The sequence below is a fragment of the Solea solea genome, chromosome 15 (genome assembly GCF_958295425.1).
Source record: "Solea solea chromosome 15, fSolSol10.1, whole genome shotgun sequence".
In the NCBI taxonomy this organism is placed as follows: Eukaryota; Metazoa; Chordata; class Actinopteri; order Pleuronectiformes; family Soleidae; genus Solea; species Solea solea.
In genome coordinates, this window is record NC_081148.1 from 19,416,274 (window position 1) to 19,430,914 (window position 14,641).

At 40.3% G+C, this 14,641-nt stretch overlaps 1 protein-coding gene across 3 annotated transcripts; it reads left to right on the forward strand.

The window, feature by feature from the left end:
* The first annotated feature begins 260 nt into the window (after positions 1–260).
* Positions 261–13,475, forward strand: zfand4 (zinc finger, AN1-type domain 4). 3 transcript variants are annotated; one of them, XM_058651330.1, is made up of 11 exons: positions 261–625; positions 911–1,043; positions 2,270–2,573; positions 3,674–3,749; positions 4,319–4,386; positions 4,523–4,709; positions 4,985–5,129; positions 5,702–6,910; positions 8,040–8,094; positions 10,665–10,782; positions 12,393–13,475. In XM_058651330.1, the coding sequence occupies exons 3-11, from the start codon at positions 2,390–2,392 to the stop codon at positions 12,526–12,528; spliced, it is 2,178 nt and encodes a 725-aa protein (XP_058507313.1). In that variant the 5' UTR covers positions 261–625; positions 911–1,043; positions 2,270–2,389; the 3' UTR covers positions 12,529–13,475. The 3 variants fall into 3 exon arrangements, with proteins under 3 accessions (XP_058507313.1, XP_058507312.1, XP_058507314.1); XM_058651329.1 differs by lacking the exon at positions 911–1,043 and having other exon boundaries at positions 262–625; XM_058651331.1 differs by lacking the exon at positions 911–1,043 and having other exon boundaries at positions 262–625; positions 4,988–5,129.
* Positions 13,476–14,641: the final 1,166 nt, after the last annotated feature.

A 14,641-nucleotide genomic window follows, 5' to 3' on the forward strand; every position in this document is an offset into this window, starting at 1 on the left:
CATTTGGCAGATGTTTTAATTCTGTTGCTGAGACACTAAGCACGAGGAATAAACCTACCTTTATATCATTGCACAAATAGAATAAAATTGAGTGGCTGTCCTAGCTGATGCAAAAGGGCAGGAAAGTTAAATATACATATAGAATCAGAAAAGCAACAACCTAATCAACACATACAAATACTCGCGCTATGTTTGTATAGTTATTTTTGGTTAATCGTACCCCGCCCACCCCACTATCCGCGATGCCAATTGGTCCGTGTGTCTTTCAATCAAACTGCGTCGTGAAGGTGTTGTCCAGCCGCTTCTGACAGGTGTAATGATGTCGCCAACAATAGGACAACGGCGGCCGTCAGTTGTGGACCGGCCGCTTTGTTCAGTGTGAGGCTTTTTTTTTTTGACGTGAAATGTGATGAGTTAAGTTGTGACCGTAACGTTTCCCCTCGACAGCTCAGCTGCATCAGACGGCACAGACAGGACATGACTGGAGCCCGTGGATGTAGCTTAGCAGCCTGCTAGCGAACAACCGAGAAAAGTAGCCATTGTTTTAGTTGATGGCTAACATGGCAACGAAAGCTAACGCTAGCAGCGTCGGTTAAACGGGTCAAACCGTTGGCAGAAGATACTGGTAAGGAGGATTTTATTGTATATTACTTGTAAACGTTAATTTCCACGTTAAATGGATACGTCTGTGCTGCTTATGTGGTCTTTCTCTGCTAACGTTAGCCGCTGGAATTGTAATAAAACGACTGTTAACTCCATTCATCCCCGTTGTCAGGCAGCTAGCTCACTCCTTTGATTAGCTCTTTGACCCACCTGGCCTGCGGCTTCTTTTTGTCGTCAACCAAGGTTAAATGGAACTGAATTTGCACATTTCGTCGCCTGCACTCTGACACCATGGTCTTTTTCGTAGAGTAACCTGTTAAATCTGTGAATGGGAAAATCTCAGGCCTTGAAGACAATCACCACCATCATCATCATCACAGAGCTAACAATAAGCAGGACAGTTGATTTCCAGGCTTTTGGTTTACTAGTTGTGGCTTTGAGTAAGTCGTTTTTAACTGCTAACAGTCAGTGTGTTGTAACTGCCATGTATACGAGCTTGTGGACAATTATACCCCAAAAAGAGCTGAACGATTTGGGCAAACTGTATTTCAAACATGATGGAAGCATTATCATTTGAGGTAACATCAAAACATTTTAACCACTCTAATGCAAGGATGAGAACTATTTCATACGTGTACTGTTATTTATTTTTTTAACATAAAACAATCGCAAATAAAAAAAGATGCGACTCATATCAGTAAACAAAGCAGCACAGTAATGATATGCAAGTTGAAAATATATCCCCTTTATGTAAACAAATTCTCACAGTAAATCATATTCAGACTTGTAAACGGTAATTTGTTTAGCCCTAGGGTCAAGATAATACAGCTATATACTAAAATGTGATTCACATCAGTCTCAAATAGGACTGAATCAATTACTCGACTAACTGATTCAATGTTGTCTTCAACTCTCCCATTGGAGTGAAAATAAATTAGTATTTACCTAAAAGTGTTTCGCTATATTATCGATATTTGCCATAGTTGGTCACATTGTCCAGCCCTAATCGGACTATCTTATGTCTCATGCTGATTATGTCATAAATTGGAGGGATAGAGTGACACAGGAGGTAATCAGTCAGGCACAGGACACCTCATACCACACATGGGCTTATGTAACACACCTGATCTTGAATTTTGGCCAGAGCCTTAAATGCTGCTCTGAATGTTTCATTAGATGGCTGCACATGTCTCCTGCCACTGATCCATGCCCTTGTTCTCAAACGGTTGCTCTTCAGTATTAAGTTCATGAGACAATTTGACTGTTTTTGTTTTAATTACATGCATGAGCGTATATTCTTTTGCACCTTTTGTCCTTTTCCATTGGTTCATCCTCTTTGTGCTGCTTACAAAATTATCTCATTAGGTACTTATGTCAATTGTTATGTCAGTCAATCATATTTTCATAGTTATGTTTAATTGATCAAAGTAGGCACAGAAAGTTAGACAGTTGAGTGATTGAAATGTCCAAATGGTGCATCCATGAGTAAAGGGAAATAGATTGGGGTTTAATTACAGTGTGTAAATTATTGGAAATGAATTCCTGACCTGTAGAAAGCACATGCAGTGTATTTAAAACATTTGTTTGTAGGGGCTTTTCATGTTAAACAAATCTACCCATATGAAAAGTTAAGTTAATAATGCAATGCTTTGGTTTCTACTTACAGCTGTGGTCACCCTGCAGATTGTGTGATGATTGTGAGGCCAGTGAGCAGTGCCTGTCCCTCTTTTCCTCATCTTGGGCTAGTCTACCTTCTCCCTGAATAACTGTCTACAAGTCTGTGAAGATGACCGACAAGAAGGAGCCACCCTTCTTTAATGACGACAGTCCGGGAGCTTTTCATTATAAGATTCCTCTCTATGACACTATGGAGCTCTTCATAGAGACCCTGACAGGAACCTGCTTTGAGCTGCGTGTGTTGCCCTTTGAGGCTGTTATTTCAGTCAAGGCAAAGATCCAGCGGTTGGAAGGTACAAAGCTCACTGAAGTATTATTTGTATATTAAGAATGTTAACAAATAGTGAAGCAGAATCTCTTTGTTTTTGTACAAAATAATTCAACAAAACTAGGATTACCATTACAGATCAATGCAGAAAATAAGCATTTAAAACACAGTTGCATACCTAGGAATTTATGAAGCACCTTGTCTTAAATATGCAAAAATTGTGAATAATCAGACTATTCACTGACATTAAATTAATCTGCCTTTGAACACATTTACTGCAAAATCTGTGGTCTTGCATGTTGGCTTGTCTCCCAGATCATGCACCAGAGGCAAAATCTGTTGAGCAGTTTAATTTTAGGACTGTAGTGGATGGGGTTGTGGTGGATTTGATGTAAAAATAAAAACAAAAAAAACATGTTTTGTTAAATTTGACATTAGCAGTCTTAGATGATCTTTTTTATCCACATTCTGTGCATCTGTTTTCAGTTTTGGTCAGAAAGGCCTCTCTGTGCTCTTTGTGCGGAGGCGTGTCAGCCATGTCTGTGTGTTTGTGATGGAGCATAACACTCTGCAGTGAAGGGACCACTGCTCTCTCACCAACACTGGCTCACCTCCAGCACTGAGTCACAGCATTCACTCACTGTGGGTGCAGAGAGCGTACTGACTATGAATCCACTCCATCTCATTCCAAGGAGTACCACTAGAGAGTCTTTGTATTCAACAGACTCTCATCTTTCTACTGAAATCACATGGTTTTGGTCTCATTTGCACAATGTCAGTTACAGTAAAGAGTTGTCCAGTCATGATTATTTATTTGTCAGTTTTAGCTGAAAGATTAGCTGTTTTTATTTGGTAATAAAAACATGTAAAACATCACCAACTTAACTAGCTGACAAGACATTTTGTGTGATTTGCTGTTTTTTAGCAGTTGCATAAGTTTGCCTTTAGGGGGCAGACATGACTCATTATTTGTGTTTAACCGCTCTGTCAGTATTATTCTCATCTCAATTGTGAGTCAGATTAGTGAAGGTTTTTTATTTTTATATATAAAATATGAGCATGTCCTTGTCAACTTTGTTTTGTCTCCTGACGTCTCTCTCTCTCTCTCTCTGTCTGTCTGTAAAGGTATCCCTGTTGCCCAGCAACATCTTATCTGGAACAATCTGGAGCTGGATGATGAGCATTGTCTCCATGACTATGGGTAAATCTATTCCTCCTGACCCTTTTTGTCCTCCAGAGCGTTACCGCAGAGACAAATCCCACTCACAAATGTTTGAGCAATTATCACTTATGTTGAATGCATTCTCAGTACATGAAGAATCGGGAGCATGTGAGCCTTAAACGCTGTTCATTCTCTTCCATTTATTTGAACAAGTTGTAAATGAGATTTAGAGATTGATGAGTCAAGTGACTTACCAGTCCTGTGAAGATAGTTTGGCCTTCCACTTTATTTCCCACATGAACAGCATCTGCAGAGATCTTGCCAAAGTTCGCTTGTCAAAGTTTAGCACGTCTTTGAAAATTTAGAAGCACAGGGGTAGTGTGGGCAATAAAATGTGTTCAGATGAAACAAATACTGCGGTGGATCTTATGCACAAGATGAAATCATTCTGAGCCTCTTGTAGGTCAGAATCTCACAAAGTGAAGTATTTGACAGTATTTTAATGTAAATATGGATGTTGCATACTGTTTCTGCTTATTCTTTACTGTTATGTTCACTGAGTTTTAATGCTACGCACTCATTCTCCTGTACTGATCACTTGTTTGCAGCATTGCTGAAGGCTGCACTTTAAAACTGGTCTTAGCCATGAGGGGTGGGCCGATCAACATCAGGAGAGGTAATGTGTGAAAACACCAAAGTGCTGCACAGTCACATGATAGCTGGATATTTATGATTTTACATCATCTGACTAATATCCATGATGCATTTGGGAATTACAATCTAATTGCTGTGATTTTGACCCTATTTTTCAGTGACCATGGAAGATCCGATCAAAGAGGTGGCCGACCTGATGGAGAGCACCAAGGAGGAAGGTTGGGAAAAAAGCACGGCCAACAAGCAGGTCACGTTTGTGGTTTATCGAAAAGGTGACCAGCTAAGCTTCTTCCGAGTGGTCGACAGGGGAGATGGAACTCTGACTCCGTTGTCGGAGTCTCTGAGGTAAGAATATTCTCATAATATTATCTGTCAAGATACTGTAAACCTACACTTAAGGGGAAACGAGAGAGGACCTTGTACGTTGTGTAACAGAATACACAGACTTTAAACAGACTTTTGTTTCGGGTTTCTCCGACACACAAATGAGGAACAGAATCCGTAAGAATAATTATATAATTTTGCAGTCACTGAATGTCATGGACTGCTATAGTTCAGGTCTTTTTGTGCAGAGAGGGTTTTTAAAATCATTAATTGTGCTTTTGCCTCTCATGAACTAGCAGCGGTTCAGGGTACAATGTTTATGCAGAGGAGGAGAATGGAGAGACCTCTGCAGCGGCACAGCAGAGCCTTGAGAACTCCATCACCATGAACAAAATGAAGCTGCTCAAAGCCAAGATGGAGGACATGAACCTGAACAAGAAGGTACACCACTGGCATCACATTTGTTTTACTGTCTATTGAAGGGCAAATGAGGTGTTGACACAATAATTTTCCAGTGAAAATAATTGTTGTAGAGCAGAAGAATACTGCTCATCATTCTCAGAGACTTAACTGGCTGTCTGCAACAATTTTGCATATTGCATTTGAACTGCACCAAAAGCCCATATAGGAAGTACCCCTTAGAATCCCGCAGGGGGTGCACAAAAGTTTTCCTACTATATAATATGACAGTGTCAGCTGCATCTTATAGATGCAAGCCTACCGTACATTAGGGAAACTCCTCTATGTGCAAATGGCACCTCCTGCTTTGGTGGAGAGACATGGTGTGTTCTGAATACACACTGAACTGAGGCCTGTAAATTAAGTAAAAATGATTAGTATTAATAAATGCATGAAAACTGTGATGTTGAATAGTGTATTAGGAGAGTGGGTGGGGGTGAATTATAGGTCATTATAGATTATTTGGATCTTGATTTTTAGGAAAAAGTGACCACCCTAATACATTTGAATGGATACTGTGGTAGAATGTAAATGCATGTGTCTGTGTTCTCCAGCCGAAGAAGTCTGCAATGATGAAACCGCAACCCCCTGTCAGCCCACATCCCAGCGTTGGTTCACCAGGATCTTCCAACATGCGACACCACCATCGCCTCTTTCGTTCACTCCATCAGATCAACCAGCCTCAGCAGTTACATGCACTACCTCCAATCGCTGACCATGAAACCATAGACCCCTTTCCACCCTCTGCTGCAGCAGGCTCTCTCCACTTGTCCATCCCCCGGCAACTATCTCCCTCCTTCTCCTCGTCTTCTTGTTATATGCTTCAGGAAGAGGAGCCATGGGAGACATGCCCAGCATTTGCCAAAATACGGCCCCCTCCTAAAGTTTCCCGGTTAGACATCGGCAGCACCAGGTTGATGAGGGACTGTGTGTACCCTCAGCTCCCTCCTCTGTGTACCAGGGGGCCACCTGAAGCTCTCTTTGACCCAGTTGAACCTGCAGGAGAGGCATTTGGGCTGGGTTTGTTGGATGAGGCTACTGGGCTTCTGGAGCCAACACGACCTGGAGCTCCATATGGGAAACTGCCAGACCCTCTGAGTCTGGATGTGTCATCCCAGCCAGATGGAGGTTGTCAGTCCCTCGAAGTTGGCACTCAGCACCAGTTGCCCCTCTCTCCCTCCCCACTCAGTACCTGGACACTTGGGAAAAGTGACACTCTCACCAGCAGAACTGATAGGACACAGCTTAGCGCAGCTTTACATATCAGCCCTTCCCCTCCATTACCCACATCCTCTACTACCAGACTGCTGCCTCAGCCGTTTGATTCCACTCTCTCCTGTTTACAGCCCAGTATTCAAGCACAACCCCCTGCACATGTGAAGCCTGGCAACACGTCTCCTCACACCTCATCCGCTCATCCCCCCCTCCTTTGTAGTGTTAATGCGGAGACATCTGGCAAGAGGCCAGAGCTAATCTCAAAGAGGGAAGCAAGAAGCATCACTAAGTTGGTCAACCAAGCTTGCAAGCAGCCTCTGGGAACTCGGAACAACTCTGAGCTCTTGGCTTCTCTCTCCACAAGGGCTACAGACAGCAGCAGCAGCAGCAGGAGGGAGGGCCTTGGGGAGAGTCTGGGACTTGCACTGGCAGTTCCTCCTGCTGCTGCCTCAGGACAGGGCAGCCATGCCTCCAGGCTGCCATCCATCCCAACTAACAGACTCCTTCAGGATGGTTACAATAGGCATCGAGCAGCAGCCTCTTACATGGTGACCATGTTTTCTGTTAATAATTGTTTTTAATGCCCAATTTAGGCTTTGAGCTATTTTGTAGTAAAAATGTACTCTATAAATTGATAATGTCCTCTAGAAATGACATGCTCAACCCTCAAAGGCAGCATCCGCTTAAACATGTAGAGAATGAACCTAGATTATAGTCGGGTTCACTTAGCTGTTTATTTTAGTCATCAATTATCACAGCCAGTCATTTCTAATATATGGCAATATAATTCACAGTGATGTCTCGTCAGGATATCATTGTTTTAGTTTGAAGATGAAGTGATGATACAGCTGCTCACCCCAGATCAAACCATGCAGTAGAAATTATGAAAAAGCATGAAACACTTTGGCTTAGTCTCTTAGTTGAAACATTTAATGAAAATACAATAGTTGGAGTCAATATAAGATTCAGTTAATGCATAGTGTGACATGATTTCTAGTGAATTTTCCAATATGAAATGAACCACGTTTGTGGCATACACTTCATACATATGCAAATTGTGTTGCCTCTAACTTAGTGAGACAAAAAGTACTTGTAGAACAACATCAGAAGTCCAAGCTGATGTCGGTGTAAAACTTTTGTTAAAATTAATTTTAAAGGCTCTATATTTGTGTTCAATCCACCTCTCAGTCGCAGCAAAATTGGAAATAAATGGAGGAGAAACTCATTGAGTTTTCCATTACACTTTATATCAGGAACCAGACCTCAGCAAAAAGGTGGTCCTTTTGTGTAGGCTGTGTTCATGTGGTGATGCGGAGAGGAGGTAGGGGATTGCTATTGGCGGCAATGGACAGGAATTTAAAGGAGCTCAATCTTGTATTTTTCTCTTGATATTAAACCTTACCTCCTGCCCTGAACCATGTCAGTATGCTCTTATATCCATATCTTAGCCTCTTGAAAAAGAGTCTTTCCTTTAGCATCAAAATGATCACTTATTTACCTCCTCATCCTTCTAATATCGAGTTAATTCCTTGTGAAGTACTGCTCGTAAATCTCTTACTTTGCCAGTCAAAGTGCTTCTATCAATCTTTTTACATCCTGCTCTCTTTAAGTGTAGAATTCTACAGGTTGTTTTATTGATCTACTCTAAAACATTTCATGTTGCTGTTGTTTTCACAGGCCACAAACACTCTTGCGTCAACTGGAGGAGTCATGACCTCTTTTGGGAGACTAGGTAAGGGCACAAACACTTGAATGTAACCGCATGATGAAAGTGTTGCATTGTGGTGGTTTGGATTGGAACCTTTCGACTTGTGGACTGTTTACCTACAAGAGTACACTGCAGTGTTAGACATGCCTCAGAGCGTACAGTACAGCCAGTCGCGTACGGGGATGTTTGTTATGTGAAAGTGCATGTTGTGTATGAGGCTACAACAAAGCACCACAAGGGTTTTAAATATTCATTATTTCTACCACTGCAGAAGCAGCACAAACAACAGAAGGCGGCGAGCCCTGCACACCAACACACTCGTTTATTTATCTCAGCCACTGATATGCTCCTACTGAATAATACGCACCGATCAATACACATAATGAGTAATCACTTTCCTTTAATAGTAAACATCTGTTTATCAGCATCAGTGTGGATGAGTCAGGATGAGTCAAATGTAACATGGTTAAAAAAACAAAACAAAAAACAGTAAATAACCCAGTTAATGCCTGTGGGTTTTTTTTTTGCTTTGTTTTTTAAGTTCTGACATTGGGTGACATTCCTGACTTTCAGCCTTGTACCTCAGCTTGTTCAGTCGTCAGCCCTCCACGCAGAGATTATTTGTGCTCTTAACACTTTTAAAAGGTCTATGTATATTTTACTTTTTGTTGTAGCTTCATAGAACACCATCCACTTCACTCTGATTTAGAAATGTTGCTGAATGACCGTGTTGTAGGCAAGTGATGTAGTAGTGGTTTGAATTCAGAAAGAAGTCAGTCAATTTTGGTCTTAACACACAAGAGTATAGTTTTTTAAGTATTTCGTTTTTTGAAAAAGTAAAAAAAATCATTGCAGGTAAATACACACAACACATTTGATGTCTCTGTATTTGTGGCAAACACTAAATATTCATGTTCAACACCTTATTTCTTCTGTTCATTTCTTAGCGGTGGGTAATATAAGAACTGATATGGTTTCCAATAGGGCTGCAAAGATTAAGCAATGAAAGGGTTTTTTTCTTTAATAATTGAAATAAGCTCTCTCCTTAAATATGAACATGATCTGGTTTCTTCATATGATGAAATCATTAAACCTAAAAACAAAACACGAAGTTTTTCAGAAAGATTTTTCCACAGATTGTGACATTTTTGAACCAAAAATGAAAATTATCTGGTAAAATAATCAACAGATGAATCCATTTTGAAAATAATCATCAGCGGCAGCCCTCGATTCCAATTAATTTATTTTCACTTGGGTTTAATTTGAGCTTTGCCTTGTTGCCTGAGAAAATATAGCCCTGTTAAAAAGTTGTTTTTAATTGGTCTGTAATTCAAATGTATTTGTTTTGTTTTGTTTGTTTTTAAAGAATCCCATTCTGCTCCAGGTAAACAAGCTTTCACTGTGCTTCATTAAAACATGGGGACCGTTTCCTCTGTCAGCAGTGACTGAACTGCAGAATAACAAAAAAACAGTCAATAGTAGTCAATATTTTAATTTGCAAAAATGGTACCTTTGTTGCTCAAGTGGGTACATTATGTGTCTACAGTTCTTATAATTTAGATCCTATTTAGGAAACTTAACCGGAACATCTTTATAATAAAATGTGTTCAAATTCAAACGATATCTTGTTTTGGTTGCAGATTGCAGAGTTAACAGAATAAGTAAGAAAAGAAACAAACAATCCCTCGTCCCCGCTTTTTGACGGCGAGCTCCCTGTACCGTCATCACAGAGCTGCCTCTTTTATATCTGGGTGTTCAAGTCTCTCCCCATCCCCAAACTTATCCAAGATGCCTTCCTTCACAGACGGGATTGTCACACCAAAACTGAATTCCACCAGTTTTCTGCTGTTTCTGCTGTACTGGTTCATAGGGTCAAAGTTATTCCCTGAAACTGAACAGACCGCATGATTTTTGTTTAGGTCTGACTGCAGTTATTTTACAGAAACACACATTCAATTTCAATCTTGAAATGAACTGTGATAAAACGGGATTAACGTAACAGGATTGTCTTTGTGGGTACTTGATAATTCATGGTGAAAATGCTTTTTCTCAATTAAATGGCAGTGAAATAGAAACATGGAGGAAAAAAAAGTATTTTAAAAAGATTAAGAGACGTGCTTTAATACTTAAACCCACTGAATTTCTGGCCACTCTTCAGTTTGTAATGATTTAACAGGTGTTTTACAGTTTGGTCAGAAGTAGAACATAACTGAAGTGTACTGAACCAAAAGAAATACAATTTTAACAGCTTTTTTGTTTTTGAGGAACAGAATTCAGACCTTTTACTGAACATTACTCACTGATCTGCTGCCAAATAACAGTTGTTAATTATGTGATAAAAACCTTTATGGCTTCCTGTTTATTGTGATGAACTACCTTATGTTTTTGGAATGTTAAACAGCACAAATGAAAACAAAGGCCTTCAAAATAAAGTATGATATTGGAAAAAGGATTTTAATGTCTCCCATTTTGATACACAGACACCTAGGGATCCTTGAAGTGGTAGAAGAGAGCAGAAGAAATGCATGATTGAACAGTGAATATTAATTCCTATTTAATCCCCACTGGCTCAAAATGGTTTCCTCTACTTTTAGGCACTCCGACTTACCACCTACCTCCAGTCAAAGCTCCGACAGGCAGCAAAAAGAAGAGCTCGAAGCACTGCTTCCTCTGTGACAAAAAGACCGGCTTGGCCACAAGCTACAAGTGCAGGTACGAGTCCCTCCGGCATTTCACTCACACACCAGCTGACTCTCTATCAGCCTTTTGTTTTCAAACATTAGACGTCCCAAAAACAAAGTTCAATGGGAAAAGAGAGATAATGTTCTCCAGTCATGGGTTACGTGGCGGGGGGGGGCACTGGTGTGTTATGAAACCAGATTTAATATTCCAAAAAACCTTTGCTGCGTAGCCTGAGTGTTCATATCTTCACATGTAAAGTATCCATCGGTTCTCTCGTCCAGGTGTGAACATTGATTTGCAGAATCGTAGCTTTAAGATGCAGCATTGCAGCATCGCTGTCATGTCACATAACAAAGCAGCACCGGTACTGTGGTGCACACAGTATGCAGTACTACGGCCGAGTAACAAAATAAAGCCAAGATCCAGGGGTCCGGTAACGGAGTAATGTTAAATACAGAAGAATATCATTGAAACAACCAAGACCAAAAGTTCCGACGGATCCAGGAAACGGTGAGTCATGTTTTCCTCTGCACTCACAACTGCTACAAAAGGGCAAATTGTATGCAATTTTGCCTCAGAGTAATATAATCTATGGATTACTTTAAATTTAATTAGCTGGAGCCTAACATTAATTGAACATGGTTTTATTCCATCCAGTGTCTTTTGCCAAATGTCCGCCTACAGCTGATTTCAGAATGTAATTCCGTCTTGCTAGCTTGTTATATTTTGGACGTGGATCTGGTTTCACATTTACGGCAAATGGACACACAATCCGACAGAAAATGTCAAGGACAGCCTTAAACTCTGGTATTTCTATAGGGAGGAGAGGAAACTGTGTGTCAGAATATTCCCTGTTTTGGATCTGTCCCCGTTTGTCGCACAAGAGAATTAAAAGAAAATAGGTTTTACAGAGTTTGTCTTGTTTTGTCAGGCTCTTATCAAAGTTTTGCCCCCACCACATCCATCTGGATCAATTTCATCTCCAAGATACACACTTTAAATGTGACGCAGCACCATGGAGTGAGTTATTAAATGGTAGAGCATTGTGTTAACCCTATTTGTTACCATTCTGTCGTCGCCGACTGCATTTGGCATGCATTCTTCTCATTACCGTAACTCTGATTTGTGATATCTTGAAAATGGTACAGAAATGGAGCCCTCAGGACTTCCACCGAACGAACGTCCAATCACAGACGAGATTCACAAGAGTCAGATTCTCTGTACCATCGTGTAACCTCAGTGGTTTAATAACTGTCAGATATTGAAAGTGGAAGTTATCTTGTAAAAAGGGGCAGAAGCACTCTTTTGACATTTCTACAGCCATGAAATCCAAAATAAATCCAGGCGGCCTGAATATCATGACAGCCATAAAAGAACAGACACCAGATCAGTCAGTTGGTGACCTTGTGATTGAATAAGTAATGTCATTTCCTCGACGTTAGTGTTTACAAATGAAATAAACTGGAGATCTGTAATAGTGTTTCTCTTTTTGAATTTGAGTCACAAGAAAAGCCTCCGTTTGCTGCTGACTCTCTCAGGGTTTGAGATGAGATCTTCTAAATCAAGTATAATTTCCACAACAGATGCTTTGCTGTACTTTTCCACACTGAAGTATGTGAATGTATTTGCATCTCTTATAGGTGTGGTCACAACTTCTGCGCCGCACACCGCTACGCAGAGACACATGACTGCACTTACGACTACAAGAGCGCCGGACGGCGATTTCTACAAGAAACCAACCCTCTTATCAGCGCTCCCAAGCTGCCCAAGATCTAGACCCCACAACCCTCAGCTCTCACCAGGGACGACCAAAAGTACTACAGGATAAAACTGACATGAAGTGGAAAGGAGGCACTTATTCACCACTGTGCTTTTTTTTGCTTTTTTAAATCAGCCAAGTTTGCTTAGAATTTAAATCAAATATTCTGTAAAGCCAAGTGTGAACAAACAAAAATAGACTGAACTGGCACAGAACAAATTCTCACCTCTTGACAGTGTGGAGGAAACATGTTTATCCTTTTTATTTGTTGCCTTTTATCTCTTTCTTTTTAGCACCGTGTAAAAACGAAACAAAGTGTGTATGTCTTCTTTCTTTCTTTCTTTCTTTTATTTGTTAATATATCTGCTGCACGTTCAGACATATCTATTTTTAGTTTTGTAAACCCTTTTTTTTTTTTTTAATGTTTTTAAATAATAGGACCACTGATGACTTCATTTGACAAGTCTTTGACAGATGCACTTTAGAACTATCATATTTATACATTTACTTTTCTTATTGTGTGGGAGAAGGACCGTTATCTTTTGTAGTTGTTGAGATTGTTTTGTATTCAGCGTCTTTCTAACACAGGCACATACACACCAACATCACTAATGCTATATTTCTGCAGAGCAAACGATACACCACCTTTTACTAATGAAATACTTCATATTTATTAATGATAACTACTTATTTATGATTGGTCTATAGTGGTTTTTAAATGGCAATTATGCAATGTGTGTCAGTGTGAGTGTATGTTGTAATCCACATGCCTATCAAGTTAACTGTATAGGATTATGGAGTACGATTATGGTATTAATGATGTGTCTACTGTTCAGTGGTTGCCATAAAAAAAATCTTTTGTAAGTCTTTTTATTGCTCAGCTGTTGCAAAAAAAACTTTAAATGCTGTTAAAGTATCTACAGGGGTTTGATCCAATAAAGTTTCTTCTAAGCGTTTCAGTCCAGCACTTGTCTGAAATTATATTTCCATCTGATTTATTCATTGTTTTTGGAGTTTCTAAGAAAATGTTGATTTCACAGTACACTTGGCCCTGCTGTAATTCACTCTGGTTTTGCAGTGTTGTCAAGTGTTGCTGATGCAGTGCTTCCTGCTGCTCACCCTTGATAGCTCTCATCGTGTGTTTGGTGTGACCGACTCGTTCTTGTTACTCTGATGACCGCCCGTCCTCCCGACTCAGACCCTCGACTTGTTACTCGGCAACGGGCAGAAAACATTAGACCCTTAGGTCATGCAGTCGTCTTACAGACCTGGCATATTTCCATTTGTTTTGTCAGCAAGTTTAAGTGACATGCAGCTCAACAACAACTTTGAAGACAACACCCAACATTAGGAAATATGTATCTGTGACCAAAACAATGAGTGTACCAGGGCCTTTGTACTTGTATGGACATGTTGGCCATCACAAAAAAGCCCAGGAGGAGAAGATCCATACATCTGTGAGCTCCCATTAAAGGATATTTATTGCAGACAACTTTACTGTACGATCATTCTAGCATTGCTAAATTTGAACAACTCGAATGGACTCGGTACTTTTGCACAGTGCTGTATGTTTAATTTATATGTGTCTACAATGTTGTCAACTGTCACGTGAGTTGATAGTTGATGAGCAAGTTATCTATCAATAGAGCTCCGGAAATGTCTAGACGAGCTTTGTTTACGCCGCCATGTTGGCAGGAACAACTTCTTCAGCTCTCTGGCAAGCTTTGTTTTACTCCAGAGAATTCTTACACATCACAGTAAAAGCATGTTTAACAAAACAAGATGTTTAAGTTGAAGCGGAATCCGTTGCCTGTGGGCTCCCATTGCTTTGAATTCTGTGCTCGCTTTGAACGAGCTTTTATGGCAGTGATCTCCACTCTCGATCTTTGATGATCTGGTAAAACCGTTTGCTTGTCCTCAACTGAACTGTGCATCATCTTCACTTTCTAGGACCACAGCTGGAAAAGAGGTGAGTTCCCTAGATTGGAATACTGCGGCTTCCTGCCAAAGTCACATTGTTTTGGTTGTGAGTGTTGCCATGATGGGATTGTGTGACGTCAGTTACCAGAGATCGGAAGAGCCTGCTATGCACAAAATGTCGTTGGCAATAAATTGAAAGTTACTCATGTA